This window comes from Colobus angolensis, unplaced genomic scaffold (assembly GCF_000951035.1).
Source record: "Colobus angolensis palliatus isolate OR3802 unplaced genomic scaffold, Cang.pa_1.0 Scaffold187, whole genome shotgun sequence".
In the NCBI taxonomy this organism is placed as follows: domain Eukaryota; kingdom Metazoa; phylum Chordata; class Mammalia; order Primates; family Cercopithecidae; genus Colobus; species Colobus angolensis.
The window spans coordinates 66,121-82,408 of record NW_012115010.1 but is presented as its reverse complement, the minus strand read 5'-3'; the positions used below and the strand labels follow the sequence as shown (position 1 = coordinate 82,408).

Below are 16,288 nucleotides of genomic sequence, written 5' to 3'. Positions count from 1 at the left end.
ATGCACCACCACGCCCAACTAATTTTGTATTTTTAGTAGAGATGGAGTTTCTCCATGTTGGTCATGCTGGTCTCGAACTCCTGAGCTCAGGTGATCCGCCCGCCTCGGCCTCTCAAAGTGCTGGGATTACAGGCGTGAGCCACTGCCCCTGGCCCTGTTACTTTTTAAAATAATTTGAAAGCCACTGGACTAAACGTTCCCTAGTGTCCCAATAGTGGTTTTGTCTGTTTGTTTGTCTGACTGTTTGAGACAGAGTCTCGCTCTGTCGCCCAGGCTGGAGTTCAGTGGCGCGATCTTGGCTCACGGCAACCTCTCTCTCCCAGGTTCAAGTGATTCTTCTGAGTAAAATGGTATGTCAGGCCAGGCGCAATGGCTCACGCCTATAATCCCAGCACTTTGGGAGGCCAAGGTGGGTGGATCACCTGAGTCAGGAGTTTGAGACCAGCTTGGCCAACATGGCAGAGCCCTGTCTCTCCTAAAAATACAAAAGGTAGCCAGGAGTGGAGATGCGCTCCTGTACTCCCAGCTACTCGGGAGGCTGAGGCAGAGGAATCACTTGAACCCAGGAGGCAGAGGTTGCAGTAAACTGAGATGGTGCCACTGCACTCCAGCCTGGGTGACAGAGCGAGAATCTGTCTCAAAAAAAAAAAAAAAAAAGTATGTCAGGGGCTGGGCATGATGACTCATGCCTCTAATTCCAGCATTTTGGGAGGCCAAGACAGGAGGATCACTGGAGGCCAGAAGTTCAAGACCAGCCTGGGTAATATAGCAAGATCCCATCTCTACAAAAAATTTATTTAAAAATTAGCCAGGCGTTGTGTTACATGCTTATAGTCCTAGCTACTCAGGAGGCTGAGTTGGGAGGATAGCTTGAGCCCAAGAGGTTAAAGCTGCAGTGAGCTATGATCACACCCCAGCACACAGCCTGGGTGACAGAGCAAGACTCTGTCTTTAAAAAAAATCCTAGGTCAGTGGAGAGCTGATTGCCTTATTTCTCTCTCTCTTTTCCATCATTCTGATTTCCATTTTTTTTCCTTTATCTGGTAAGAGGGAGAAAGGACTATAAGATAGAAATAAACATTTTAGCCCAAAAGTCTTCCTATCTATAGAATTTTCAGGAGCTCTAAAATAAATAAGAAAGTACTAAACATGAAACATGGTCAAGTTTTAAAATCCATAGCATCCAGACCAACCTGCAGGAAAGCAGCCTTCATTTTATACCTTTCTCACTCTCCACTTGTTCTAAAATTATATCACTGACTGTAAGTGGGGGGACAATCTTTTTTTTTTAGACGGAGACTCACTCTGTTGCCCAGGCTGGAGTGCAGTGGGGCGATCTCAGCTCACTGCAAGCGCCGCCTCCCGGATTCACGCCATTCTCCTGCCTCAGCCTCCTGAGTAGCTGGGACTATAGGCACCCGCCACCACACCCAGCTAAATTTTGTGTATTTTGAGTAGAGACGGGTTTTCACCATGTTAGCCAGGATGATCTCAATCTCCTGACCTCGTGATCCACCTGCCTCGGCCTCCCAAAGTGCTGTGATTACAGGCATGAGCCACCGTGCCTGGCCAAGTTGGGGGACAATTAACTAGCCTCAAGAACCTCCTCTTGTTTCGGGATGGGGCAGAGTGCTGAGAGTGGACCAGGGGAAGGAGTTGGAAACAACATCCCAGCTCCCCCTCCCACCCTAGATCCCTTTGGCCGCTCTAATTGAGGCCTGTCACAGGGAGAGAAGGCAGCTGCAAATTGCATTCATCAACAAATTACAGCCAATTACAGCCCCAGTCCCAGCCTACTGGGGGTGACATGAGGCCAGTCAAAATCCCTTCTGATTCAGTGATGCCAAAGGTTTTGGGCTGCCAGGGTCACTTTCTGCAATCCAGACCCCGAACTTTATCCTGGGCCTGCACCATGCCTTCTGACAATCCCTCAGGGAAGATAGGGGCTCCCTCCAACCCTCAAGAAGTCTCCAGGGTGCTTCTCCCAGTCATCACTGAAGTTCACCTAGTGATCTAGGCTGAATTTCTGCTGCTATGCTGCTGCTTTGTTAAGTTATAGACATGTTGGCTTTATTCAAAAGAATACAATGCTTGACAAACTGAAAAATATGGAATGCTTCATCACTTTGCGTATCATTATTATGCAGGGGCCATGCTAATCCTCTCTGTATCATTCCAATTTTAGTATATGTGTTGCTGAAGCCAGTATGTGCTACTGCTGTGCTTTAAGCTGAGTTTTCTCCAGATTTGGTCCTTGGGGGAACTGATTGGCTGGCACTTCAAGGGCCTGCTGAGAACTCTTTGCTTGTTGGCTTTGGGCCAGCTTAACTCTGACATCCTTCTGCCCATCCTGACAACATTGGGCCAAAGCTAGGGTGAGGTTAACATGAAACCTGTGGAGGTGTAATGGAAGTGTCACCTCCCAGAAGGGCAGGTATGTGGCCACCCATTCTTGTCCACAGCTGCTTCTTCACTCCCCTCCCTGGAGCCAGCAGCTCTGGTTTCAACAGTGCGAGGGTGTGTGTGTGTGTATGTGTGTTCGCATGCATGTGCATGTGCATTTATGAGACACACCACAGGATATCCACATGCTAGGGACAGAAAGATGGGGAGGGCATGACGCTGGACCTTCTCTGTTTGATCTCAAGTGTAAAAGAGCAGCCAAATGCCCTCAAAGAATGTTCTTTTTCTCCCTCTGTGCTTTTCTCCCCAGGACTCCGGCACTTCTACAAATAGGGCTGTGCCAGAAGAAAAGGAAGTTTCAGCAGTCAGTCCATCCACACTCCCCACCCCCTGAAACAATAATCTCTTCCTCTCTCCCAGCCCCTGTTTGAATTGGGGAGGGGGTAGGGAAAGGAGGCGTCTTTTCTGTTCTGAAGTTTCTAAGGAAGCCAGTACAGACGCACCCTTCCCCTTCCAGGGAATGTATCCTGTGATGTTTAAGTAGGAGTCAAGCCTTGAGAATGAATTTCTCTTGAACTGTCCTTTCTCCACCACAGGAGGTGGGATGAGTACACCCAGTAAAGGAGAAAGAGCAAGAGAAGGGGTTAGGGTCAGATGTCCCCAAGGATATTAAAGCTTTCTGCCTAGGAGGACAGTGGAACTCAGATGACCCATAGGCAAGGAAAGAGGTCAAGGGATGACTCAGTAGCCCCAGCCTCTTGGAGGCTCTTGAAAAAACTCAGTTTCAACCTGATGAACCTTCTCAAGACAGACAAGGCAGGATCAGAGGTAGGAATCCTGGGAAACATAGTGAGACCCCGTCTCTACAAAAAATTAGTTGGGCATGGTGGTGTGCACCTGTGGTCCCAGCTGCTAGAGAGTCTGAGGTGGGAGGATCACTTGAGCCCAAGAGTTCGAGGCTGCAATGAGCCGTGACCAGGCCACCGCACTCCAGCCTGGGCAACAGAGAGAGACGTTGTCTCAAAAAAAAAAAAAAAGAAGAAGAAGAAGAAAAAGAAACAGAGAGAAATAAGGCGGGACAAGGGCGGATTGAGGCCAGGCCGAGAGTGAGAGCAGAAAGAGGACTGGGTTGCCAAGTGTGGATAACAATCAGGGCTGTGCTTGCCCGGGTCAGCTCACTCTTCTCTTCTCAGGCTACTCCCTGAGTGGATACCTTGGTGCTCCACCCAGATTCCCGGTGCTGACTGTGAGTTTTGGCTGTCAATGGCTCTCCATCTCTGGACTTGCCCTTGGCCTAGAGGGCAGCCAATTAGTTGACTGACAGGGGCATAAAAGACCAGCCTCCCTGACTCAGGTGGGATCCTTTCTGTCATGCAATTGTCCACCCAGAGCTTCCCACAGGATCAAGCCAAAACCAGACTCAGCTGTGAAGTACATCCTTGCTTCCCCACTCCCTGCCCCACCCTGCTTTCCTTCTTCCCTTCTCTTAAGAGCTTGCCCACAATAAACCATGTACACCCCCAAATCCCCATCTCAGTCTCCACATCGAGGGAACCAGATCTAAGACACTTCTTTGGGTACAAATTGCACCTTAGCTCCAGTGCCTAGGATGCTGTGTCAGGCCCTAATCAGCCTTCAGTGTATAATAATGATTTTTAAAAAATGTTTCGGCTGGGCATGGTGTCTCACACCTGTAATCCTAGCACTTTGGGAGGCCGAGGTGGGTGGATCATCTGAGGTCAGTAGCTTGGGACCAGCCTGTCCAACATGGTGAAACCCCGACTCTACTAAAAATACAAAAATTAGCCGGGCCTGGTGGTGTGAGCCTGCAATCCCAGCTGCTCGGGAGGCTGAGGCAGGAGAATCTTGAATTCGGGAGGCAGGGGTTGTAGTGAGCCGGGATTGTACCACTACACTCCAGCCTGGGTGACAGAGCAAGACTGTCTCCAAAAAAAAAAAAAAAAAAAAAATTCCAGTCTCTCACTATGAAACTGCAGTAAATAATGCTAAATGCTATTCATATTATATGTGATTAATTGAAAGAAGGAGTGATTGGTTGAATTAATGCTCTGGATGGGAGATAAATAGGTGGGGGAATTTATTGTAGGACCACCCCCACCATATACACACACACATTAACCAGATGTCCATGGCTCATCCCAGTACATCCTGTCTACGTATAGGCCACCTGCTTATGTCTGTGCAAAGTCAGGGACAGATAATCCAGTTTGTGGATTATCCAGACCCCCAGCTGGCATGTTCCTCCTCAATATTGCCTCCCTGAACCCTCCCTCTGCTCCAGCACCTTCCCGGTGGTAGAGGGTGGGCACAGACAGGCAGCAGGATAGGGGAGGATGATGAAACCTCAGTCTGTCAACACTGTTGCTGCTGCCTCAGCAGTCTGATGAAAGATTAGAAACTACTGGGTAAAATCATGTTAGGAATTTTCTGTGGATTCCAGGTATCTGGGCTTATCATCAAGTAGACAATTAAGAGCTGTTTTTGTGGTAAAATACCTTGAACAAGGCCAGGAAAATCACCTGCTAGGCAACCAGGTTTGGATGACTGAGAATCATAGTATGATAAGATATCGTCTTAAAATGATTTAAGATATGCAAAGTCCTCTCCTATTCTGAAAGCTTTCCAGGAAAAGAAGTATGTGGATCTTTCAGGTTTTTCAGTCCTTCCTATCAAGAAGGACTTCCTGTAATTTACCTTCCTTCCATACTGTTGCAGTTCTGGTCTGTTTCTCTCTCTCTCTCTTTTTTTTTTTTTTTTTTTTTTTAGACAGGGTCTTACTCTGTCACTGAAGCTGGAGTGCAATTGCAGTGGTTTGAACACGACGACTACAGCCTCAACCTCCTGGGCTCAAGCAATCCTCTCTCCTTAGCCTCCTGAGTAGCTGAGACCACAGGTGCCACCATGCACGGCTAATTTTTCTTTTTGTAAAGACAGGGTCTTCTTCAGTTGCCCAGGCTGGTCTTGAACTCTGAGTTCAAGCAATCCTCCCGTCACAGCCTCCCAAAGTGCTGGGATTACAGACGTGAACCACTGTACCCGGCCCTGTTTCTCTTCTGATTTCAAACAAAAAGGAGAACAAGTGTTTCATTCTTTTACCCATAATGCTCCTTCCCCCCAAATATGTGGATGCACTATCCACAGAAACAGAATGTGAAGCTGGGCGCAGTGGCTCACACCTGTAGTCCCAGCACTTTGGGAGGCCAAGGTGGGTGGATCCTGAGGTCAGGAGTTCAAGACCAGCCTGGCCAACACAGTGAAACCCCATCTCTACTAAAAATACAAAAATTAGCTGGGCATGGTGGCAGGCGCCTATAATCCCAGCTGCTTGGGAGGCTGAGGAAGGAGAATTGCTTGAGCCTGGGAGGCGGAGGTTGCCATGAGCCGAGATCACGCCCCTGCACTCCAGCCTGGGCAGCAGAGCAATACTCCATCTCAAAAAAACAAAAAAAGAAAGAAAGAAACACAATGTGAGCCGCATATGTAATTTTAATATTTCTGATAGCCACATTTTTAATGTTAAAAAGAAACAACTGAACCTAATTTTAATTATTTTATTTAACTCATATAAAAAGTATCACTTCAACATATGTATAATCAATATAAAAAGTATTAATAGAAATTTTACATTCTTTTTTCATATGAAGGCTCTGAATCTGTTGTGTATTTTACATGTACAGCATATCTCAGTTCAGACCAGCCACACTCCCCATGTTCAATCACCATGTGTGGCTCATGGCTGCCATATTGGACACCACAGGTCTAGAGTTTGGGAGTCCCTTCCCTGACACCTGCCCTACAACCTATTCTTCTGGAGTAGGAGGTAGAGAATGTGAATCCTACATACAGTGGAAGGAGTTGAAGCACAGGAGTGGTGGACAGAGTTTGGGAGTGTCCCAGGCCAGGTAATTACAGGGAAAGGAGGAACAAAACTGTGTCTATTAAACCTCAGACTCAGGCCTTTCCTCCTGAGCAGTAGGTGGACCAAGAAAGTGCTCTGAAGCCCACAATGCTCCAGGTCTCTCATTAATCAGAATACTTAATTCTGGCTCCAAGTTGACTTCTTTTCCTTACCTCCTCCAGGAAGCCTTCCCAGATAAATTCTCCAACCTTAACTGATAGAGACCCTGTCTCTAAAAAAATAAAATAATTAGCTGGGCGTGGTGGCACATGCCAGTAGTTCCAGCTACTTGGGAGGCTGAGATGGGAGAATCGCTTGAAACTGGGAGGTCTAGGCTTCAGTGGGCCAGGATTGTATCCCTGTGCTCCAGCCTGGGTGACAGCAAAACTCTGTCTCAAAAACAAACAAACAAATAAAACAAACAAACAAAAAACAGAGATGAAGAGAGAAAGACTATTAAAGAGCTTCCCATGCCCACCTTGTTCTGAGAACCATAGAAAGTGAACTAAAAAAGATCTGATATTGCCTACTCAATCCCCTCACTTTACAGATGAGTAAACTGAGGCCAGGAGACTAGAAATGGCTTGGCCAAAGTCACAGAAGTTGATGGTAGAGCCAAGTCTGAACCTGTATGTTGTCTTGTGGGTTACTGTTTTGGGGCACTGCGTAGTCAGACTGGTGGCTCTGTTCCTCCCTCATCAGGCTGGGAGAGTTCCAGAGAGTGAGTAAGCAGTTCTGTCTTCTCTCTCCTTAAGGATAAGAGAGGCATCTGGAATGCAAAGCAATGGTAATCTTCTAAAAACAAATACAATCAAAAGCACAGAACCTCACTTTCAACAAGCTTTTGAAACCCAGCTGTCCCCCCACCCTCCTCCAAGGGATTTCTCATGAGATTTAACTAATTTAATAGGAGGAGGTGGAGACTGCTAAAGAGATAAGCCCTCCCGTCTTCCCACCTTCCCACTCCACTGAGGAGGGGCGTAGACCCAGGATTTTCCCAGGAGCCTTAACGGCCCACGCAGAAGTCAAGCCCCAAACACTCCAGAGTGACCAAGATATCTGCTACTTCAGGCTTCTGCTTGCTTTTACAAGAGTCCTTGAGCTACAGCAGTTGGTGGGAGTCCCTACATGGGGGTGGGGTGTCTGTATGGGGGACATCCAGGGCTCCACTGCTGCCCAATTCATTCGGGTTGAAGTTTCCTTCTCTGTCTTCCCTTCAGAGCATACACTCTTGGTCTCAGCCTCACTTCCTCCCTAAGCCAAATCCCAGGAATCTATTTCAGGACTTGTTTCGCCCACTCTGCCTGACGTCTGTGACAAGCTGGGTGCTAGGGAGTCCTCACCATCTGCCCACCACCACCACCAGCCAGGCAGTCCCAGGTGGCGCTCAATCCTTAGCCCTGGAAAGTGAGCCCAAGCTTACTCGCTATCGCTGCAAATCCTCTGCTGAGTTGCTGGTGATTTTATTCCTTACCTCCCCAAAAGCAAGGGCACATTTACTGGCAGCTCTGGTGAAAAAAAAAAAAACAAAAAACATAAGGAGGCCGGGTGCAGTGGCTCATGCCTGTAATCCCAGCACTTTGGAAGGCCAAGCCGGGCAGATCACCTGAGGTCAGGAGTTCGAGACCAGCCTGACCAAAATGGAGAAACCCTGCCTCTACTAAAAATACAAAATTAGCCAGGCATGGTGGCACATGCCTGTAATCCCAGCTACTCAAGAGGCTAAGGCAGGAGAATCGCTTGAATCTGAGAGGCGGAGGTTGTGGTGAACCGAGATCGTGCCATTGCACTCCAGCCTGGGCAACAAGAGCGAAACTCTTATCTCAAAAAAAAAAAACAAAACAAAAAAAGCAAGAGCACCGTAATGTCTCCCCTACCATATACACACATCTCAGCTTGAAAAAGCTTTGAAATCTAAGGATAGAGGATTAGGAAGCTGAATTAAATTTCCCTCCCACCCAAACTTCTACACAAACACATAAACTTTGGCAATATCTATGATAACTTTAAATACATATGCCCTTTGACACAACAATTGCAACTCTAGGAATATATCTTATGGAAAAGCTTCCCCAAGTGTACCAAAAAATATATATGCAAGGAGGACCATGGCTGTAAGCAGACTGTGTATTCAACAAGCAATTTAATTAATTAATGATGGTACATTCATACAATGGAATCTCATGTGGTCATCAAAAAGAATGAGAAAAATCCAGATGGAAGCCTTCCCTTCTGAAGCCCCTCCTCGTGAGGGCAAAGATGGCAGTGGTATAATGGAATAATGGCATATATGGAATAATATCCAAGATATAAATGAGAAAAGCAAAACTGTTTGCTTTATGTAATTCCATGTATGTTCTATAGACATATCTCTTTTGTACATGCAGAGAAAAAAATTCCCAGAAGCATATATAAAAACCTGTTCACAATCGTTAGCTCTAAAGTTGAGATTATAAAGTTTCTTCATTTTCTTTTTGCTTTTCTTTCTTTTTTTTCTTTTTTTTTTTGAGATAGGGCCTTACTTTGTCCCCCAGGCTAGTGTGCAGTGGCACAATCTCAACTCACTGCATCCTTGACCTCCCAGGTTCAAGATATCCTCCTGCCTCAGCCTCCTAAGTAGCTGAAACTACAAGCATGTGCCACCATGTCTGGCTAATTTTTGTATTTTTTGTAGAGATGGGGTTTCGCTATGTTGTACAGGCCTGTCTTGAACTCCTAAGCTCAAGGGATCTACCTGCCTCAGCCTCCCAAAGTGCTAGGATTACAGACATGAACCACTGTGCCCAGCCAGTTTCTTCATTTTCTTTTCTTTTCTTTTTTTGAATGTTTCATTAAATAAGTTGTGAGATTAGGTTTCTTCATTTTCTAAATTTAGATTTCTTCCACATAGAGATCTGTAAGAACTATTACTTTTCCAATGAAGGGGAGAAGATTTTTCTTTTTAAAAAGAAGGAACTGGCTGGGTGCAGTGGCTCATGCCTGTAATCCCAGCACTTTGGGAGGCCGAGGCAGGTGGATCACCTGAGGTCAGGAGTTTGAGACCACCCTGGTCACATGGTGAAACCCCGTCTCTACTAAAAGTACAAAAAATTAGCCAGACATGGTGGCACGTGCCTGTAATCCCAGCTACTCCAGAGTATGAGGCAGGAGTATCGCTTGAATCTGGGACAGAGGTTGCAGTGAGCTGAGATCACACCATTGCATTCCAGCCTGGGTGACAGAGCGAGACTCCGTCTCAAAACGAAAACAAAAACAAACAAAAAACTCTCAGGGTAAAGTAAAAATTAGAAAAAAAAAAAAAGGAACATGGCTGGGTGTGGTGGCTTGTACTGGTAGTCCCCGTGCTTTGGAGGGCCAAGACAGGAGGATCGCTTGAGGTCAGGGGTTCGAGATCACCCTGGGCAAGAGGGCAAGACCACGTTTCTACAAAAATAAAAAATAAAAAGAATAGGAATATCTAACATGTTCAAAAATTTTTTTTAAAGGAACAGCGAATACCCTCTTCTGGCTCATCCAGAGGAGGAGGTCCCATGCATCCACCCACAAACTCCACAACAGATGGCCTTGGAAATGAAGTACAGCCACACTGCTCACCCTTTCCAGCCGAATGCTGGCCTGGGTCTCCCTTGCCACCCTTACTCCCTCCCTTTCCTCTACCCACTGGCCCCATTCAAAACAGGCTTGTGTTAGAGAGCATGCTGTCCTGTGTGCTCCTAGCACTTGGCAGAACTCAGCACTTCCCAGGCCCTGGTGGAGGTATCCATCTCAAGAAAGACACGTGGCCAGGATGAAGGGAGGATGGGAACTTCTGGCCAGATTTGAGACCAGACCTCTGCTGGGCTTAGGAGATAAAGCTCTCACTCCCCAGGAAGGGGAGTGGGAGAGCGGAAAGCTGGTCCTTAATCTAATCAAGGAGAGGGAAGAGGGAGGGGAGAATCTGAGCTCTGAGATACTGTGCTCGCTCCTTGTCTCCTACCTCCTATCCTCTGCCCTGGGAGTAGTACAAAGAGCTAGCCTGGGAGGAAGGAGCTGGGTGCACTGCTAAGTGGCTGTGTATCCGAGGGCAAGTCACTGCCCACTCTGGGCCTTAGGGACTGCTTTCCTTCCTCTGTCTTCCTTGAGCCCTTGCAGCATGGAGAGGACTGGAAAGGGCATGGGAAAGTGGGAGACCACTGCCATCTTTGCCCTCATGAGGAGCAGGTCCAGGAAGGGAAGGCTTCCATCTGGATTTTACATTCCAACCTATGCAAGAAGGGGTGGCTGGATGGGGAAGGGCAGTTCAGAAGAAAGCCTCAACTCTGGGGTTGGGCATGGTGACTCACGCCTGTAATGCCAGCACTTTGGGAGGCCGAGGCAGGCAGATCACTTGAAGTCAGGAGTTCAGGACCAGGCTGACCCAACGTGGCGAAACCCCATCTCTACTAAAAATACAGAAATTACCCAGGCATGGTGGTGCATGCCTATAATCCCAGCTACTTGGGAGGCTGAGGCGTGAGAATTACTTGAACCCGGAAGGTGGAGGTTGCAGTGAGCCAAGATCACACCACTGCACCCCAGCCTGGACAACAGAACAAAAAAAAAAAAAACAAAAACAAAACAAAACAAAAAAAAGCCTCAACTCTGGAACTCTGGGTCTACAGCAGGTTTCCTTCAACTTCACAGGCATCTAGCCTCAGCCACACCACTCCTGGCCCCCGGGAAAGATCTCCTCAGCACCCATGCCAGGGTCTCGAAGAAATCCTACTTAATAGAGAAGCCAGTACAGGGTAAGTACAACCTCACCCTCCATCCTGATCCTGCCCTCATTCCTTGCCCTTGCCCTGAGTTCAAAATGCAGAATATCTGGGCAGGACTGGAGAGTGAGAGGTTCTGATTCTCTCTCCCTCTCTCATCCTGCAGACAGGAAGTAATCCCCTCCCTTCCAGCTCTCCAGTCCCTTTGATGAGCCAAGGCAGGAGGATTATTCCTAAGCTCCTGACTCTGACCCGGTCACAATTTGTAGCTTTCTACTCAGAATTCCCCAGTGTACCCCTCTCCCCACTACTCTGGTAGAGCAGTTGGCTTCTCCATCTCTCTCTGACACCAGCCCCCATCTTCCTCTATACCACTAGCTGGACAGTCAGGCCAGAGGGACTGGGGAAGAACCTGGGACATTCAAGGGCCTACTGTGGACCACGATCCTTGACCACCCCCAGGGCTGGGAATGGGGAAACAGAAGATACCTGTTCTAAGCAGGTAGGGAAGGAGTGTGGTTGGAAGAGCCAGAAGTCAGGAGCTGACATCTTGGAGGCCCCTCTGCTAGGGATGGGGAAATACCTCTGCACCTCTTCCCCCAAATCTGGAGACCTAAGTCCACTGAGTGACAAGAAATGAAAATATATCCTTGAAGATTTTAAGACAAAAGAGCATCATCTGGGTGTGGAGGGATGGGGAGGAAAGATCTCCTGGCAGGACAGAGGGTCATTTCTGGCCAGCTCCTTTCCAGCCTGGACTGGGGCCTCAACCTGTCCCTGGGCTATACGACTGTGCCCCAGAAAGACTGGGAGAGGAGTCACAGGTGTGTCTGGGGGAGGGGCAGGTAGCACATATTCCCAGCAGAACCAGCCCAGCAGTTCTGTCAAGCAGGCCCCAGCACTGACGCACACTTGAGCACCCTTCCGGATCAATGCACACCCACCCCCATCCTGCCAGCTACAGGGATGGGGAGGGGACAAAATCTGAGCTTCTGGCAGCGCTGGGTAGGAAGAAGCAAGTTCTTTAGGAAACCTTCCTCAGAAGTGGGGGTGGCTGGCACCTTCTCTTTCTCCCCAGGTGCTTTCATCTGATTCCGGAGGAGACAGAGTTGGGGAGAAGCGGGGCGTGGAGAACGCCGAACCTGCTCTGGGGATTCTGTGTTTGCACAAAGAGTGGCAGGGGGTGACTGGAGGTCTGGGAAACTGGAAAGAATTGTGCTTGTTATTTTTTTCCTTAAAACATGGTCTCCCTATGTTGCCCAGGCTGGTCTTGAACTCCTGGGCCCAAGCCATCCTCCTGCCTCAGCCTCCCAAAGTGTTGGGATTACAGGTATGAGCCACCGTGCCCGGCCTTGTGCTTAGTTTTTACTGCTCCCACCCAGAAGATTAAGAGGATCTAAGTGTTCTGTGTTATCAGACATAGCTGGTCCCCGTGCTGGTGAGTAGGGGCACTCAAACCCTTGCAATGTTAACATTTTATTTCTACAATCACCACAAATATTGGGGGCTTATGTCTTCCCCCTTCTATCTTGGAGGCTGGAGAGCGTATGTCCAGCAGTCCTCTCCTACACCAAGCACAAACAGCTACTACTTCTGCCTCTCTCGTGAGAAGAGCTATCATTCCCAAAGCTGGAAAACTCATGGCTTAGTCACCAGGGCCAGGCTGGCTCAATCCAGCCCAGGCCTTCCCAGCACCAGCCACTACCATCATGCTAGTGAGCCAGTCAGCAGGATTGAGTACACAGAGGTGACTTAAGGCCAGGGAGGAATTACTTTCCATTCTCACCACCTCCTACAAGGAGGAAAAAAATCAAACCAACCTGAGACTGGGGAAGTGGGGAAGATGGGAACAGAATGGCTCTTTGAGGATTTACCTATATAGACTTAGGTGTCATCAAGGTCAAGAACCTAGGAACAGCTCAGATTAGCAAAATTTGAAGTTAAATCTGCAAGGAGCTGTTGATATAAGGGACAAGTAAGACCCAGAGGATGAGGGGAGGGGTGTTAAATCAGAGAAAAAGGAAGTGACCCCACCCAAAAAACTACAGAGATCAGGCAATAGCTTGAGGGGTTTTCAACTCCCCCCTATAATTTTCACGAGCCATCCCATAACACACAATCTAATTTTTATAAGTGCTTGCTTTGCAAATTCAGCTTCAAGATAAATCTCCCTCCCCCTGCACCACAACCCCAAATAGAAATCTTGAATTGTCTCTGGGACAAGATAAGGAGAGGAAAATGCCCCAGACCAAGGTAAGAGCTACAGTTATCAGTCTTTAATAACTTACAGGCAAATGCTAAAAAACAGTTAATAACAATAATACAGAGGACATACACGGCTTATAAAAAGGGTCATGGATCTACAAATGTGGGGAGGGGTTCTTGGCACTTTCACAAACACAAAAATAAAAACTATGTGACTGGTATCCCTAGAAAAGCAGCTTGGGGAGACTCCCCAGTTGGGGGACAGAGGACGGGGAGATAGTTCTTTCATCCCAAACACATTCTCCAAGCCACTTTCCATCCCCCCCACCCAAAACGCATCCAATTAAAAAGCCAGAGAAGAAAAACAAGAAACAGGGTCGAGGTAGAGTCACAGTTTACATTTACGTCTCCACGGTCCTGCAGCGCCCACTTCTCCAGAGAGGATGAGAGAGAGATGTGCAAAGACATCCCATCTCCCATCCCCACCCCAATGTGGCGCCAAAACAGGACCCCCCATTCTCCTCTCTCCTTCACTGAGGTGGACAAGTCCTGCACCCTAGTCTGACTGAGAGGTCACAGGCTGGCCCCACGCTGCTGTCCAAGTGTGCAGACCCCTACCAGGTGCGGGGAAAGGGAGGGGGTGCTCGGGTCACCGTCTCTTCTTGCCACCCCGAGCTGCCTTCTTTCTCTTGAGAATCATCTCATAGAGGCGCTCCAGGCCCTGCTGCAGACCCAGACCGTCCACAGCGCTGCAGCCTTGCACATGAGTGAGAGTGGCGGCTGCGAGCTCTCGGACTGCCAGCCTCTTCTCCACCTCAGCAGCGCTCAGTGCCCCGGGCTGGTCCTGCTTGTTGGCCAGCACCAGCACTGGCACGCCCTGGTTGTCTGAGGCCCGGCTGATTCGGTGCAACTCCACCTTGGCCTCCTCCAGCCGCTCGGCCTCCGCAGCGTCCACCACAAACACCAGCCCGTCTGTCCGGCGGGTGTAAGAACGCCACAGTGGTCGCAGCTTCTCCTGCCCCCCGACGTCCCACACTTGGAAGGTGATGCCACGCGATCCCCCGAGGGGCACCCGGATCTTCTCGGTGTTGAAGCCTTTGGTGGGGACACTCTGGACAAACTCCTTGAACTTGAGGCGGTAAAGGAGGGAGGTCTTTCCAGCAGAGTCCAGCCCAATGACCACGACATGCAGGGCTTGGAAGTGGGGCAAGAAGGAGGCGGCAGTGGGCGCCATCTCAGTCAAGTGGTTCCCCATAGTGAACTAAGGCGCCTAGTAGAGGCAGGGAGGCCTTGAAATTGAAGGTTCCAGGGAGCACAGCTGCGTTATCTGAACCAATAAAAGGTCATGGGAGAAAAAGGAGAGGTTTAATATACAAAAGATTTGCAACTTCTTGATCCCTTCCTAAATCAGCCGCCCATCCTTTCTTTTTAAAATTCCTTTCCTTTTTTTTTTTTTTTTTTAAGGTATAACAGAGGTGTTTCCCCACTCCCTGGGGGGTCGTGAGGCGGGCGATGGGACCTAAAGAGACTTCCAGGTCCTAGGCCACTCAAGTGGGGGGTGAGGGCTCGATCCGTGGACGGTGGGCTTCTAGAGCCTCTTCTCAGAGCTTATGGCGCCATCCCCCAGGCAAGATCCCCGCGGGAAGGGGGAAGTCGACAGTGCCCCAAACTAAGAGTTAGGGTGCAGACGCTGAGACCGGAGATTGAGTCCGGCTCCCACCCGCCCTCAGCAGCCCCAAGCCGTCGACACAGTGCCCTTCCTTACTCTGCGACCCCCGCCCCACTGCCCCACTACACTCCTCTGGCCGCCAGTCCTCCTCCGATAGCGGACCCCAGCTCCAGCGGCCCCGCACCGGGGCCGCCTCAGCACGGTCTGCAGTGTCCGTTTACCTCTCGTGAGCCGCGCTCTCCTCGTGCCTTTCCTGGTCAAACACCGCAGCCGCCCCGCGAGACCCCCGCAGGAACCCAGCGCGTCTCCACCGCTGCCTCTGCAGAGCCTGCCTAGGGTTCGGCCTTAAAAACCCGCGTGTGACGTCACAAGGCGCGGACCAACCAGCGGCGGTGGGGCGGAGCGTGGAGCTACGAGCTCTGCATCCCCCACCACACGCGGAGGGACGGTTGCTCAATCCGTGGCTGCTCTATTTGACCTTTTCTACCACATTCTAATATTTGGAATTAAACCTGGATTTAATCCGGAACGGAGGGTGGGAGGGGCGAAAGGAACGTGGCTGGCAACGTTTGACTCGGGAGGAAAGATATGAATACCCTAATATTCGCACTACCATTACATCCCCCTCCATCAGGCAGAGATACCACCCCACATGGACACTCCTTCAGCCAAAGGATCTACTCAGAGAGGCTGACAAGCCTTTCTCCTTTATCTTTCATAATTCAATTGTCAAACCTGTGTGAACCTAGAGCCCCATAAAACAGCTGCTTCATAGTGGTAAGCCCATTATCTACAATAGCCTGTTAGGGACTGTTGTCTGCCTTTTACAGATAAAAGGGTTGAATGACTTTATCTAAGGTTACGCTCCACAGTATGTTTAGGCGCAGTGGCTCATACCTGTAAACTCAGCACTTTGGGAGGCTGAGGCAGGCAGATCACTTGAGCTCAGGAGTTCCAGACCAGCCTGGACAACAGGGTGAAACCCCGTCAGTAATAAAAAGACAAAAATTAGCCGGGCGTGGTGGCGGGTGCCTGTAATCCCAGCTACACAGGAGGCTGAGGCAGGAGAATCGCTTGAACCCACTGGTGGAGGTTGCAGTGAGCTGAGATCGTGCCACTGCATTCTAGCCTGGGCGACAGAGCGAGACTCTGTCTCAAAACAAAACAAACAAACAAACAAAAAAACAGTGTGTTTATTGGGCCGGGCACGGTGGCTCATGCCTGTAATACCAGCACTTTGGGAGGCCGAGGTGGGCGGATCACCTGAGGTCAGGAATTCCAGACCAGCCTGGCCAACATGGTGAAACCCCGTCCCTACTAAAAATACAAAAATTAGCCGGGTGTGGTGGCGGGCGCCTA

At 49.2% G+C, this 16,288-nt stretch overlaps 2 protein-coding genes across 2 annotated transcripts in view; one reads left to right on the top strand and one right to left on the bottom strand.

The window, feature by feature from the left end:
* LOC105510342 (putative uncharacterized protein FLJ41591) overlaps positions 1-16,288 on the top strand; it is a 42,709-nt gene that overhangs the window by 2,385 nt on the left and 24,036 nt on the right.
* Positions 13,115-15,287, bottom strand: ARL4D (ADP-ribosylation factor-like 4D). Its single transcript, XM_011940047.1, has 2 exons — positions 15,151-15,287; positions 13,115-14,587 (listed from the first exon to the last, which is right to left on the bottom strand). Exon 2 carries the CDS (start codon positions 14,513-14,515, stop codon positions 13,910-13,912), a length of 606 nt encoding a protein of 201 aa, XP_011795437.1. The 5' UTR covers positions 14,516-14,587; positions 15,151-15,287; the 3' UTR covers positions 13,115-13,909.